The sequence below is a fragment of the Canariomyces notabilis genome (assembly GCF_033297395.1).
Source record: "Canariomyces notabilis strain CBS 508.74 unplaced genomic scaffold N656scaffold_17, whole genome shotgun sequence".
In the NCBI taxonomy this organism is placed as follows: Eukaryota; Fungi; Ascomycota; class Sordariomycetes; order Sordariales; family Chaetomiaceae; genus Canariomyces; species Canariomyces notabilis.
Window position 1 is genome coordinate 580695 of NW_027041839.1, and position 13840 is coordinate 594534.

The 13840-nt window shown below is 54.2% G+C and overlaps 4 protein-coding genes across 4 annotated transcripts; 2 read left to right on the forward strand and 2 right to left on the reverse strand.

Moving 5' to 3' along the window:
* The first annotated feature begins 207 nt into the window (after positions 1–207).
* On the forward strand, positions 208–4204 carry N656DRAFT_191196 (uncharacterized protein). Its single transcript, XM_064808826.1, has 2 exons — positions 208–264; positions 572–4204. Exon 2 carries the CDS (start codon positions 633–635, stop codon positions 3735–3737), a length of 3105 nt encoding a protein of 1034 aa, XP_064668587.1. The 5' UTR covers positions 208–264; positions 572–632; the 3' UTR covers positions 3738–4204.
* Positions 4205–4670: 466 nt separating this feature from the next.
* Positions 4671–5006, reverse strand: N656DRAFT_799726 (uncharacterized protein; the record flags this gene model as incomplete). Its single annotated transcript, XM_064817911.1, has 1 exon — positions 4671–5006. One exon carries the CDS (start codon positions 5004–5006, stop codon positions 4671–4673), a length of 336 nt encoding a protein of 111 aa, XP_064668588.1.
* Positions 5007–5614: 608 nt separating this feature from the next.
* On the reverse strand, positions 5615–7195 carry N656DRAFT_712744 (uncharacterized protein; the record flags this gene model as incomplete). The annotated part of the gene is made up of 2 exons (XM_064811844.1): positions 5615–6345; positions 6547–7195. 2 exons carry the CDS (start codon positions 7193–7195, stop codon positions 5615–5617), a joined length of 1380 nt encoding a protein of 459 aa, XP_064668589.1.
* Positions 7196–9796: 2601 nt separating this feature from the next.
* N656DRAFT_781348 (uncharacterized protein) lies at positions 9797–10629 on the forward strand. The gene is made up of 2 exons (XM_064815562.1): positions 9797–9900; positions 9953–10629. Exon 2 carries the CDS (start codon positions 10129–10131, stop codon positions 10336–10338), a length of 210 nt encoding a protein of 69 aa, XP_064668590.1. The 5' UTR covers positions 9797–9900; positions 9953–10128; the 3' UTR covers positions 10339–10629.
* The last annotated feature ends 3211 nt before the right edge of the window (positions 10630–13840 follow it).

Here is a 13840-nt window from a genome sequence, read left to right on the forward strand (position 1 = left end):
TACAGACGGACAGGGTCCAGTGGCTTCAGGGTCACCTAGATTCAGGGCCCATTAGACCGACCGAAGCATGTAACTCCAACGAATCAACGGAAACCGGCCGGCGAGGGGGGCCTGCGGTTGGCTTGTGTGCCCAGGCCGGGCTGCATTTGGCGGGACGATTGGATCGTCGTGCGATCATTACCCAGTTAAGGCAGGTAAAGTAGGTTGCACGATACATATTTGTCTTTGCGCGGCCGGGGGAAACCGGCCGCTTGACAATTCCAGGTCACTTGTCCCAGTCCTCCTGCTTGCCCCAACTCCCCTCATCTACACCTCCCCACGATCGCTTCACTTTTGATCTCTTGGGGCCCAACATCATCATTCCTCCATGACACCCATCTTATCTGGAGGTGATCTTTGGCAGGTAACTTCCTGATAGGAACACAACACCTTTCCCTCCCCTAGGCAACCTTAATTTGGTCCGTGGACTGTAATACATGTCCATGTCTGTCTCATGCGACAGATCCTCCGGCTTGCACCCTTCATATCAGGATACCTTGTTGTCGCGTAATTTTTAGCTGACTTCATAAAGAACACCAGGTAGCCGATAGCGCCACTAGCATGTCACCAGCTCCCTGAAGTCGTCGTTCGCCATGTCGTTGACCGCTGCTTCCAACCTCGGCCATCGAGCCCGGTGCTACAGGGCCGCCCGCCCAGCGGCTCTCGGCTCTCTTAGAAGCACAGTTGTGTGTCACCATCCCTCGCAGCAATCCCGCGGTTTCCGCTTCGGTCGTCTCTGGTGGTCTTATTACCATCAGGATTTGCACCATGACATCTACCATCGCCATCGCCGTTTCCGGTGCAAATATGCCGAGATTCTCAATCGCCGGTTGTCTTGGGAAAAGCCATCGCTCGCCCAGGATGCCACAGCAAGGTTGAAGCAAATGGTCTACAATTGCTGGCATCCCCATTTCAGGGCAAGCCAGACCAATGGGCGGTACATGAACACCGATGCTGCGCCCAAAACTCCGGACAATCCGGATGGCGTCCGACCTGGGCAAAACATTGAAGATGCAGAGCGAGCACCCTTGGAGCATCTCCTCTTCGGCAAAAGCTACAATAACCCGAAGTGGAAGAGTGCGGCCGGCAGTGGATGGAACAGCCCTGACTCGACCCCAACGCAACCAAGCACTGACCCAGAGTATGTTATCGACCCCATCACGAACCGCAAGGTCCTCAAAAAGCGGCCTGGCAACACGCGTTCAGCCTCAGACGGAGCCGCGGAGATCCCGATCAAGGTATTCAAGAACTACGGGTCCCACTTCGGGCAGTTCAGGCCGCACGAGTTCCAGGAAGGACAGGCTCCCATCTTCTACGATGGCCCGCCACCCCGGTCTGAACTTGACAGCTATCGTCGTGTTCGAATCGACGAGCCAGGGGACCCTAACAGTCAGTTTGCTGAGCAGCGCGGCCAAAGTGGGCCTGAACGATCATCACTCCGCCATGGTACTGCCCAGTTTTCTAACCTCGTGGATGCTCTTACTGCGACGCACAAGGAGGTTGACTGGCAGCGAAACGATGGCATCTCGCTAACCTCTCCTGAGTACCCGGATTTGCACAAGTATCGACCTGTATCCATTGGGGAGCTGCCCACCCTTGACAAATCTACAGAAAGCCCCCGCTATAAGGACCTGAACAAGTACACTGCTTTCAGATACAACGAGCCCGATGGTAAAACTTCAGACATAGAACCGCTTCAAGGAGCCGAGGAGTTGGACAAGTATGGCGCTGTGAGGAGCCATGAACCGGATGGCAAGTACAAGGTGGAGGCAGAACCCGAGACAGACCCGCAAGAACTGAGCAGATATCGACCCGTGCGGTCTCACGAGCCGGATGGCAAATACAAAATACAGGAGCCAATACCAAAGCATGACGACTTTGACAAGTATGTCAATCCTAACAGCCCCGAACACCTGGAGCGACGTCTTGCGGAACCTGAAGAGGCCGCGCCGGACCCAGCGGAATTGGCCCGGTATCGCGAGCCCGTTCTGAGCCACGAACCCGACGGCAAGTATGCCGCCGAGTATGCGGAGCCCGGACCTGACCTGGCTGAGCTGGCAAAGTACCGCAAACCCTTCTTCAGTCATGAGCCGGATGGCAAGTATGCTGCTTCTTACGTGGAAGAAAGGCCAGGAGATGCCGAGTTGGCTGGGTACCAAGCCTTCCGGAGTCATGAGCCAGACGGAAAATACGCAACAAACTATACCAGACCCACATACGATCCCGCGGAGTTGGCTACATATGGACCATTTCGCAGCAATGAGCCGGATGGGATATACGCTGCCGACAATGCGCCAGCCGAAGCCAAGTCTGCGAGAGAGGCCGCAGACCTAGGCAACCACGAAGCGTTCGGCTACGAAGACTTGGAAACTATCCCCGCTTATGGAGACGCCCAACTCCACAAGGATGCCTCGGACGCCCCTGGATGCGAGACTACGCAGATGGACAAGTCGTACGAGCCACGGACCGCTCCGGTTGAGGGAGGCTATGATGCAGAAGAGCTGAAGAAGTACCAAGCCGTCCGATGGAATGAGCCCGATGGGAAACCCGCCAATGAACAAGCTACCAACCAAGGATTCTTCGAGTATGATCTCAAACGCGAGTCGACTTCCGAGGCAAAGACGCCGTACCGGAAGGTTGTGGAGGAGCTGATGGCTCACTCGGTCGTCGCTGACTCGGATACTGCAGGTGCTGAGTCTGCAGCACGGTCATTCGAACAGAGTGCGGGCAGTCAAAGAGGCGTCAACAGAGAGGACCAGAAGGCAGCACCTCTGACAGGAAATTATGTTCGAGATTTCCCGGAGGATTTCGCGCATGACTGGACATCCAAGATTTCTGAAGCGCAAGCTTCGCTTGTGGCGACAGAGCGAGGTGCGTCCGAGAATCATGTTTCGGAAACGAAGGATACCAGCGAGGCTGTGCAGCCGGCCCTTGAACGACTTAGCAAATTCCGTACCCCGAAGACTGCCAGTGGTGAGGGGGAAGGGAACACCGCACAGCCGTCTCAACCTGTTCATCCCCCGGGGCCTAGTCTTTACAAGATTATCGTCTACGACCCTACGATGCAGAGCATTGAGGTTGCCGAGACGACTTCTGTGGTACCCGACAGCGCTGCCCCCCTGACACCGGCTGAGGTACTTTTGCGAATTTCGAACCCGGCCAGGTTTTTCCCCCACTTCGCCCCTCTCCAAGCCGAAGGATTTGAGATTGTCTCCGGCAGCGGCGACGTTCTCATCTTCCGCAAGGTTCGAGAGGCGAATCCCCAAGCCCACCAAACCTCGCCGGCCCCCATGGAAGCCGTCACATCCACCGCCGCCGCCTCTTCCCATGCTGCCGTATCTTCCAGTCCCGCCGTCACTGCCCACGCCGCCGTCAACCCAATTGATAAGACAGGGGGGCTCATGGAATACACGGTTGCCGCCGGCCGCTTTGCTAGCCCCACCGGCTTTGTCAACTACGACCTGCCGCCGCCTACCGCTTACCAGGCCGAATCAGCCGAGTCGGGTAGCAGCGTGCGCCTTGACGAGCCAGTGCTCCGCGCGAAGAACGCTGATTACGAAGAGCGCAAGCACGCCAGCCTCCCAAAGAGAGTCGCTGTTGGCGCTGCATGGTTGGCTGGTATCTCCTACTCGATTGGAGTCGTGGCTGAGTATTTCAAGACTGGCGGCGCTGACGGCAAAGGTCCCAAAGGGCTGTGAGGGAGTTGCCTTTTGGACGCAGATCTCTTGAGCGTGGTGTTCTTCAATGTGTTTCAAGTCTTTCCTTTGGAGTTTCTGCGTGGTAGGCGTACATGGCTATACCTATCGGCATTGGAGTACTGGGGTAGGGTTGGGATCCGGTACGGGCAATGGCATTTTGACTTCCATTCCTCTCGCTTATACATCAGGAGGTTACTGGATCAGACTGCGCGTACAATACACGAGTGGGCTGGGCTGGATGGCTTAGGTGCGCTGCTTTGGTTGTACTGTATAGGATGCTACTCAACAGCGACATTGTCAACTCTTCTTCCCCTGCTCCAGACGCGGTGATCTGTTAGGGGCATTACAGTCGTTGGTGCTGGCTGTTTCAATTGTGACTGTGCCACCGGATGTCAACGGATCAGTGGCAACTCAGACAAGTCGACTGTGAACTGATAGCTTGCGGCGCGAGTCCCTTTTGTTCTTAATTTGACTTTTATCATCATAAGTCTTATCGTTAGGCAATGATCTTGCCGTGGCTACCAACTGCCCAGCTGCAAACCAGCAACCTGAAACCGGTCCGATCTTCCCAACCCAAACACCCTTCGGTGCAATTTCCCAATTTCCGAAGGGAGAAGACGAAAGTGTACTGTACACAGCTGTAAATGCAGTAACCATCCTAACAGTTATTGGCGCTCGCTTCACTGCCGTCGCTGGCACAGCATATGTGTCTCGTTAAAGATCCGTGAAGAAAGAAATGCAAACCTCCCGTCCGCCATCTGCATGTGCCCCTTGATAATATCACAATCCCGCTCAGAAACCAAATGCAAAGAGGCAAAAAAATAATGGGGTAAAACGGAAGAAAAGAAACGAAAACCCCTCCCAAAGATATAGACACGAAGAGAAGAAAAAAGGAACTGGATATCACGGAGCAAAAAAAAAAAAAAAAAGCTTTCAAGTGCGTCCGGCATCCGCCTCGGTAAACCCCCCGCCCTCGCCGCGCAGCTGCCGCGCCTGCAGCTCGTGCTTGTACTCCTGCGCCGACCAGCTCTGCCGCCGGTCCAGCGCCGGCTTCCACCCGCTCGTGTGTGACATGGCGCGGTTAGCGGTGTTGCTGCTGCTGCTGCTGCTGCTGCTGCCGGGCGAGGCTAGCAGGGACGCTGACAAGTTGAAAGGGTCTGTGATGGCGGCTCCAACTCCTGTGGATGCGGATGCAGATGCAGAAGGCTGATGAGTTGGTTCGGTGGGTGGATGCGTGGGGACAGAGGTGCCGAGCGTTGTGGTCGACATGGTTTATGGTCGAGTGTTGTGGTGATGTCACCTGGCTGGTTGAGAATTGCGGTAAGGTTACTAGTATGTGGCTTTGGATGTTTGGATGGTGGTGATGGTGATGATGGAAAGCGCCTTTCGCCGAGTAGAGATGTAAACGGAATTGAGGCGTTGAGCTTTTAGAACAGTGGCTTGGAAGTTTTGAGGTCGTCCAGCCGGAGAAGAGCGGGAAAGTGTGAGGCCTGGGTATGTTCCGTTTTAATAGTGACACGCTCAAGTTCGAGAGAAGTGAGGTGACGATCTCGATCTCATTGTGCAGCTTCGGTTGCCACTGGGGTTGCTGTCGGTCCCGATGAGGTAGGGTAACGGCGGGGGCTTATCTGCACTTTAGGGGGAGGGGGGCAGGTTATCGCTGCAGTTGCGGTCTATAAGAATATCGGCTTATCGCGGAGGCGATCGGTTGCCAAGATCTACCATTTCCGTAATGCCAAGTGTCTTCCCGTCCCCGCATCGTCGATCGTTTGCAGCAATTGCAATTCGAGCCACGATCACTACGCCGTGTGTCCAGCGCTTTTATTCTCTGGGGTTTTATCTCTCCCCGCACCTGAGACTGTGCCGTTCAATTCGAATCACCTCGATGACAGCTTGGACAACTGCGCGCTTAATCTCCCCGCTACCGGGCTCCTTGGACTCAATGGAAGCCTCCAAAAGCTGCCGGCTTTCGGACTCGCCGAGTTGGACGACGTCTTTGACAGAGTCGCCAGGTTCGGTATCTTGAGCCGCCCAAGCGCCGCAGCGGGGTCGTTGTCCTTCTCGCCAAACGACTCTCGGTACGTGTGCCGCGTCGCCCGCGATGACCGGATCGACCGCGGCGAGTTCAGGTGGTAGTTGAAGGATGGGCTTCTGAGCCACGACCTCTGCGTCCACGCTTTTGGCGGTGGGTTTTCGAGCGGCTCGCCTTCAAGCTCGGCTGGGTTGGGAGTGCTGCCAATTGGTGCGTTTGCTGGTGCGCTCCCGCCATCGAGCTCCGAGATAGGACTCAGCGTTGTGGCTTTATAACTGGCCCAGTCCTGGTTCCCTCCGGCCCCCGGACCTAAGCCCGCCTCGCCGCCTTCCTTCGCCAGGGCACGCAACCTATTTTGTCGCTCTCTTCGTCGCCTAATGAGAAGGAATGCCGCCGTAAAAAGCAGCACTCCTGCAATGACCGTTACCACTACGATAACGGCAATGCTTGCGCCGCGGTCAAGGGCGCCAATCCCCCCCTCCATGGCCGCATTGCTTGCATTTTGCGGAGCAAGAGTAGTCGTCGGCCCTCCGGTTTCAAAAATTAGATTTATCGACTCATTCGGGCCTGGGGTTGCTGTTGCATCTAGGACCACGGTGCGAAAAATCGCTGGGGGAGATTGTTGACCCCTTAGCGAGCTGGATTCGGCCCGTTGGGTCGCCATCGGGGGAGACTTTGGTGGTTGATCCCCTTGTTGGGTAGGTTCAGGCTGTTCCCTCCCTGCCGAGGTAGGATCCGACTGTCGATTCTCTTCCGATGTGGCCTCCGGTTGTTGACTACTCTCCGAGGTAGCTTCCAGCCGTTGTTGACTCGTTTCCGAGGTTGGCTTTGTGTCCGGTCCAGTCGTGGTCGCCGACGTCCTAACGGAAGTGCTGGATGTGGGGAGGGGTGCTAATGTGGTGAACGCTCCAGGCTCAGTCTTCGCTAACCTTAGTCCCGGCGTCAGCGGGTGCGTTTCGAGTTTGGTGAGATCGGCCTCCACCCATCGAATCTGAATTGCTGGTCCGACCGTGACGGCAGCGCCCGCTGTTGTAGCATCACGCGCGAAACCCCATACACCACCGCGAAAGTCACTCGTGTCCGTGGTGCATGTCAGTCCTGCCGGGATACAGTAAACAGCCGTTTCTCCGGGTGCAATGGCAGGAAAACCTTCGGCTGTTCTTGTCTTGGTCAAACCACAGCTGGGCCCAACGATGAAGCCGTCAGGGCAGATGGCCGGCGAGTAAAATTGGAAGCCAGCTCCGGCTATGTAGCTCGACCAGGACGGCGGGTCGCACGATTGTGGGCCACTTCTTGGAAAAGCCGGGTACTGGGAAAGCAGCCTGGTGGTCGTCAACAGCCAGGTCGTGGGGCATGGCGGCGTAAATACAGATGTCAGTGCAGCCAGCGGTGCCGTGCCGCCGTGGATTGCAGTAGGAGCTGACATCTAGCGGCGTTGACCAACCCATGTCAGCCTGTTTGGACCAGCAAAACAAAGGCAACCTTTGATGGCATGAGTCTACCAAGATTGAGGGCTATGATCTGCCTTAAGATCTTGCACAGCACTACTGGCTTCCCCTGAGGAAATCATGGTTTCCCGATTCCCCTCACCATCTGCCGTCGCGGCAGAGCATCAATGCGTTTTACAGTTCGTCCCCGCTCACTGGAACGAGGTAGATCTCCTGAAGATTCGGGACACTGCGTCACACAAGATTCCGCGGCCGATCAAACCAGCAGATAACCACTCTAATCCCCAGAGGAGGTGCCCCTTCCTGGCAAAGGAACCGCCTGCGGCACAGTGTATCACTGCATCCCACCGTGCCAAAAACAGAACCAGCCGACCCCACGATTCAGGGGTTCCCAACAGGTTTTAGCACACGCTCTACGGAGGTACCTATCTGTAGAAGTGCTGCTTCATCACAACCAACTGATGAGGTGCTGCAGAATACTCCACGACGTACAACGAGTTTGTGTTACGCGGGTCGAGCCGTGACTGCAGTTCAGCCGTGTTCGCAGGCTGCATTCTTAAGCCTCAGTACCTAATTAAGCTGAGTAACCCTCAACTGTTACCAACAATTGAGAAGAACAGGCTGCCAAACCAAACCTGCTACCAACAGGCCAACCGGAAGCTTCCTCAATCGAGACAGGGTTTAGAGGCACACTGCCTAGGAGCTACCCCGCATCCTAATCGCAACTACAGTACTCGACAGTTGGCACCTGTATAGCTGATGCGATACAACTTATCGCCGCAAAGCATGCGCAGTTCCGATTTCTCGAGAGCTTCACTGACAGAAGCGCTGCCATTACCGCGCCCGAGCGAGAACGTGGGGGCTATCGAGCGCCCCGTCAATATTCACGTCAGTCGCAACCGCGAGCCCATTCGCATGCTGGTTCCGACCTTTCGTTCTGTGGTTCGAGTTGTGGCATGAGGCACTGGGATCGCGGCTGAGCAATGTGATGGTAGGCTTGGCGGGAGTCTGCGCCATAGCGCGTCTCAGGTCTTGATTCCCACGATCATTTCGCATACCGACTCACGACGTACGGAGTACATACGCAACTACTTGTGGGTATACATAGGAGCTGACCCTGACTGGCAGAGGAGGTACGAAGTAAAATGCCTCATGTTTTTCACCCACCCCAATCCATACACAAGATTCAAGATCTGGCTGTGCAGATGCATCATCCATCGCGACAAGAGGCGTCTCAGGTTACCGAATCGCCAGTCAATGTGTAAGGTAAGGTAGGTAAAGCAGGCAACCTAGCACGGAAGGCGTCAGTTCCAGGAGGTTGACTGGGAACTTTCACACCACCCGATCACCCTGGATTCCCAGGGTCTTTATCTCTCTCAGAAGCGGCGAGGACTCGAGCTCCTAGCAATGGTCAGAAACTTACCAACTAACAGACTTGGCACCATGAATGAAGGGTGCCTAAGCTGCGTAGGATCGGATAACATCATGGTTCCCGATTCTACTAAAGCGACGGCCTCAAAATCTAAAGCGACTGTGTACATAGACACAATCCTCCGCGAACCCAGCAAGCCACACCAAAATTTTGCAGCCACCAACACGGAAGTACCGGAACTCGATGCACGCAACATAAACGCAATTTTTCAACCTTCCTACCCTCCAACCCTCGTACCCACCTAGCCAACCTACCCTATACCACTAACCCTTACCTTCCACCTAACCTACTCACTTACCCGCTTACCACCTACCTACCACCTACTTAAATCTTCTACCTACCTACTACAACAACAACTTATATACCAACTACTTAGCTTACTAGCCCTCTAATTTGCAATAGCTAAGATAACTATAATTCTATTTATAAATCTATTAATAAGGTTCTTGATAACCTTCCTTTCCTTATACAACTATCAAATTTCTTCCCTAATTGTGACGAATCTCGGTCCCCTAACCACTGAGAGGGACTTCTCTGAGGCTGAAGGTCTGACTTAACGACGGGGTGAGGTTCGGTAGAGCCAAAGGGTCTACAACAATTGACACAAGCAAGTGTTCACACAGTAGTATAGACCACTGCTTGCATTGCTTACTGGAGAACCTCCTGAAGGTCCTCCACGAGTGACTATCTAGCTAGTATATATAATGCTCCGTTTCACCGTGCTCTGGTAATTATCACCAGTGACCGTCCTGTCTTCACCATCGACAATCCTCTTGTCGCTGGTGACTTCCTTATTGTCACTGTTGACAATCTAGCCTTGGCAGTGATAATCTCCTGATTGGTCTGTTAAGCGATTGGTTGCCGATTCGTCCTGCAGACCTGCTGCAGCCTTCCTGAGTGACCAACAATGGTTATTTCATGACACGATGCCCCTCCTCGACGTCTTTCGCCCCGAAAGACCTTAGCCCTGGTTTCAAATACCGCCAACTCCCACACTTGTGAGTACTGCAATCTTCCTTCTGCACTGCCGGAGTGCTAACAAAATGCCGGTAGAAAAACGAAAGTCCAATTCCGCGCGTTACCGTGCTTCCCTGGCCCAAAGCATTGCCGAGAACGGCTTTGTCGTCATGCCTTGCTCTTGGTGCGCTTCGCAAGGTCTTACTTGCAAGATGATAGAGCGTTCTTCGCGTTGTGGGGAGTGCGTTCGTCGAGGGCGTTCTTGCGATGGTTCCCGTGTCCCACTTTCTTCTTGTAAGTGTAACCTTTCCTGCTCCTGGACGTTGGTTCTTGTTGACTTCTTTAGTGGAACGCATTTTACAAGAACAACGGCGGATTAAGGACGCGGAGCGGCGTGCTGAGCTCGAGCTGGACGAATCTCAACGTCGTTTGGAGGAGGCCCAGCAGGAGCTGTCCGAAAAACTCGCACGCCTCCGCCGTCTTCGTCAGCAGAAGGAGTTCTTGGTGGAGCGGGGTGCCGACATGGTGGCGCGGGGCCTGTCGACTTTGGACGAATTGGAATCGGCTGAACGGGAGGAGTCGGCTGCTGTTCTTGACGCACAGCTTAGTGGTGCCGTCGACGTGGCTGATTGGGGTGCCGCCCTGGGAGCCGTTCCTGGACTGGGGCAATGGGCCGATCCGGGTTCCTCTGGTGGAACTCTGTCAGCTTCTCAGGGCAGTGGAGGTTCGTGACTGGCTCCCAGGAGTTGTCCTCTGGGCCGAAATCCAGCCATTTGACGAGGTACTCCAACTGCTTTTTGTCGTTAATCCGTGAATCCAAGATTTCTTCGACGTCCCATTCTTCTTCTTCATCTTCTGCCGTGATGTCCGTGGCGAGTTTGGCATTCTTGGGTGCTGGTTCCAAAAGCGAGATATGAAAGACGTTTGTTCGTAACTTCATTGATGCTGGTAGTGACAGTCGATAGTTGGATGTCGAAATTTGCTCGTCGACCTTGAATGGTCCAATCTTCTTGAAGTCCAGCTTCTTGCTTGGTCGTTTCGTCCGCAAATTCCGTGAAATGAGGTAGACCTTGTCTCCCCTCTCTAGGCGAGGACCCTCGAGCCTGTGTTTGTCGTAATACTGCTTCATTCTGTTCCTGACGAACTCGAGATCCTTTTTGAGCGTGGCGTGAAGTGCGTGTAGTTGATCTGCCTTCATCTTGGCCCTGGGAACTGAAACTTCAGGTCCCCTTCGTAGATCTGCTTCGTAGCCGTAGTTCGCGAAGAACGGTGAGACTTTGGTTGTCTCCGTGGGTGTCGTGTTGTAGGCAAGTTGTGCTGTTGGTAACAGCGTGACCCAGTCGTTCTGCTGGAAGTTGACGTAGCACCTTAAGTATTGCTCCACGATTTGGTTCAACCGTTCTGTCTGACCATCTGTCTGGGGGTGGTAGGCTGTCGAAAGCTTGCTGTTCGTTCCTAGGCGCGTCATCAACGCTTGCCAGAACTTCGAGACGAACTTGGTGTCTCTGTCTGTGATCCATTCCTCCGGCCATCCATGGACCGAGGTGATGTGTCGTAGGACCACATCTGCCAGTTGCTCTGCCGACCATGTCTCTTTGTAGGGGATGAAGTATGCCCACTTGGTGAGTCGATCCACCACTGTGAGGATGCCGTCGTACTTCACTCCTGTTGTGGAATCCTTAGAGAGTGGAAGTTTGGTGATGAAGTCCATCGTCACCGAACTCCATGGTCGTTCTGACACTGGTAAAGGTTGTAAGAATCCGTACGGCTTGTGCCGCGCCGTCTTGGCTTTGTTGCAAACGTCACATTGACTGATGACTTCTACGACTCGTTGTCGTAACAGTGGGAATGTGTAGTGTTGCTTCACTTGAGCTACCGTCTTGGTGATTCCCATGTGTCCTCCGAGTTTTGACTCGTGGATTTGTTTGATGAGTTCTCGTTGCTCATCAGGTGTCTTACAGCGGGTCCGTCCTGGCCGCTGTTCTCTGAAGATTGCTCCAACTTCTCCAATAAGTGGTGTATCCACACGGCGATCTCCTCGCGGTTGCGAGCTGCTATCGTCGTAACGGCTGCTCTGCGGTTCGGGAGCTTGGCTCTGTGTGTCGAGATCTTCTCGCGGTTGGGGAGGTGTAGCGTCGTCGCAATCCTCCGCCGGTTGGGAAGCATGTCGAAGTGACCCATCTGGTTGCTCCTGGAAAAGTGGTGGTGATGTCTTCGCATTATTCCCGGCATGATCCGGCCGCCTGCTCAGTGCGTCTGCACGCGCGTTTTCTGAGCCCTTCTTGTAGTGAATGACGAAGTTGAATTCTGAGAGAAATTCTGACCATCGAATTTGTCGTCCGTTTAACTCCTTCGTGGTGGCGAAGTATTGAAGATTCTTGTGGTCCGTGTACACCTGAACCGGGTATGTCGTGCCGCTGAGGTATGGCCTCCATTCTTTGAAAGCTTCAATGATAGCCAACAATTCCTTGTCGTGGATCGGGTAGTTGAGCTGTGGTCCGACTAGCTTTCTTGAGAAGAATGCGACTGGATGGAGTTTATCGTTCTCATCCCGTTGGCTTAGTTGTCCTCCGATCGCGAAGTCCGATGCGTCGGTTTCAACCTCAAATGGCTTCCTGGGGTCCGGCAACACAAGTACCGGGTCCCTAGTGATGGCATCGCGGATCTGTTGAAATACCTGCTCGTGTTCTTCGTCCCACTGGAACTCGACGTCCTTCTTCGTCAAGTCGTGCAGAGGTCGTGCGATGTCGCCAAAATTCTTGATGAACATCCTGTAGAAATTGGCGAATCCAATGAACCCTCGCACTTCCGTGGTGTTCCTTGGCCTTGGCCATGCCCGAATGGCTTCGATCTTGGTTGGTTCCATACGGACTTCTCCTGGCGAGATTTCGAAGCCTAGGAAAACCGTCTTCTTGACATGAAACTCGCTCTTGTCCTTGTTGACTGAGAGCTTGTGCGCGTGGAGTGCGTCGAGCACTGCCCTCACGTGCTTCCGATGTTCTTCGAGTGTCTTCGAGAAGATAAGGATGTCGTCCAAATAGCAAACCGCAAACTTGTCAAGGAATGGTTGTATTGCGTGGTCAACAACCGACTGGAAGGTGGCGGGCGCGTTTGTCAACCCAAATGGCATGACAAGGTACTCAAAGTGTCCGTACGGTGTCCTGAACGCCGTCTTCCACTCGTCTCCCTCTTTGATCCGTATGTGTGCGTACGCTGTTGGCAAGTCGAGTCGTGTGAACCATTGTGCTCCTGCTAGTTGATCCCGAAGTCGTGAGATCAGGGGTAGCGGGTATCGGTTTTTTACTGTTTGCTCGTTCAACTGCCGATAGTCCACACACATCCGCAGCTTCCCATCCTTTTTAGGTACAAATAGAACCGGGTAGCCTGCCGGGGATGTTGATGGTCGAATGTGCCCTCTGCGGAGGTTTTCGTCGAGGTACTTCCGCAACTCTGCATCCTGCTTCTCGTTGGTGTGATACACCTTGAAGAACTTCAACTGGGCGCCTTCCTTGAGTTTGATCTCGTGGTCCCAAGGTCCGTGATCTGGCAACCCTTCCATGTGTTTTGCTTCGAATGCTGGGTGTCCCTGATACTCTGTTGGGATCTGTCCCGTTTTGTCGTCCTTCTTCGTACTTGCGTAGTACGAGAATTTGGCGTTTTCTGTTGAGATGAATGCTGCCTCGAACCCAGTGACCCATTGCTGAAATTCGAGTTGTCCGCGTTCGTCGACTGAGATCACGGCGATTTCCTTGCTCGCTCGTGTCTTCTTCGATCGTCGTGTACCGCCTCTTCCGGATCCTGTCGTGGTCTCACTGCCACTGCTCAGCTCCTGCGGTGGGCCCGTGGGTAACGCGTTATCCTGCGTACTACCTCTCCGCGGCTCCGTCTGCGCGTCTCCCATCACGTTGGTTGGATGCGACGGCGTGTCTCGCGGTCGCAGGTGGCCACCTCCCTTCCAACTGATGTCTGGGTCATACTCCTCGTGCCAGGGTCGTCCGAGAATCATATCTTTCTCTGGTCCCATGTCCACGATGTCGAATATCACTTGGGTGGTTTTCCCCTCCACCTCGATGTCAAGTGGTTCTGTTTCTCTCCGGACCCATTGTGTGTCAAATGGTCCTGTGACGATGTGGGACTCCTCCTTGGGTCTCCACGGGATTCGTAGTTGATTGACGAATTTGGGTGAGATGAGGTCGAGTTGTGATCCTCCATCTACCAATGCAAGTGCCTGGAA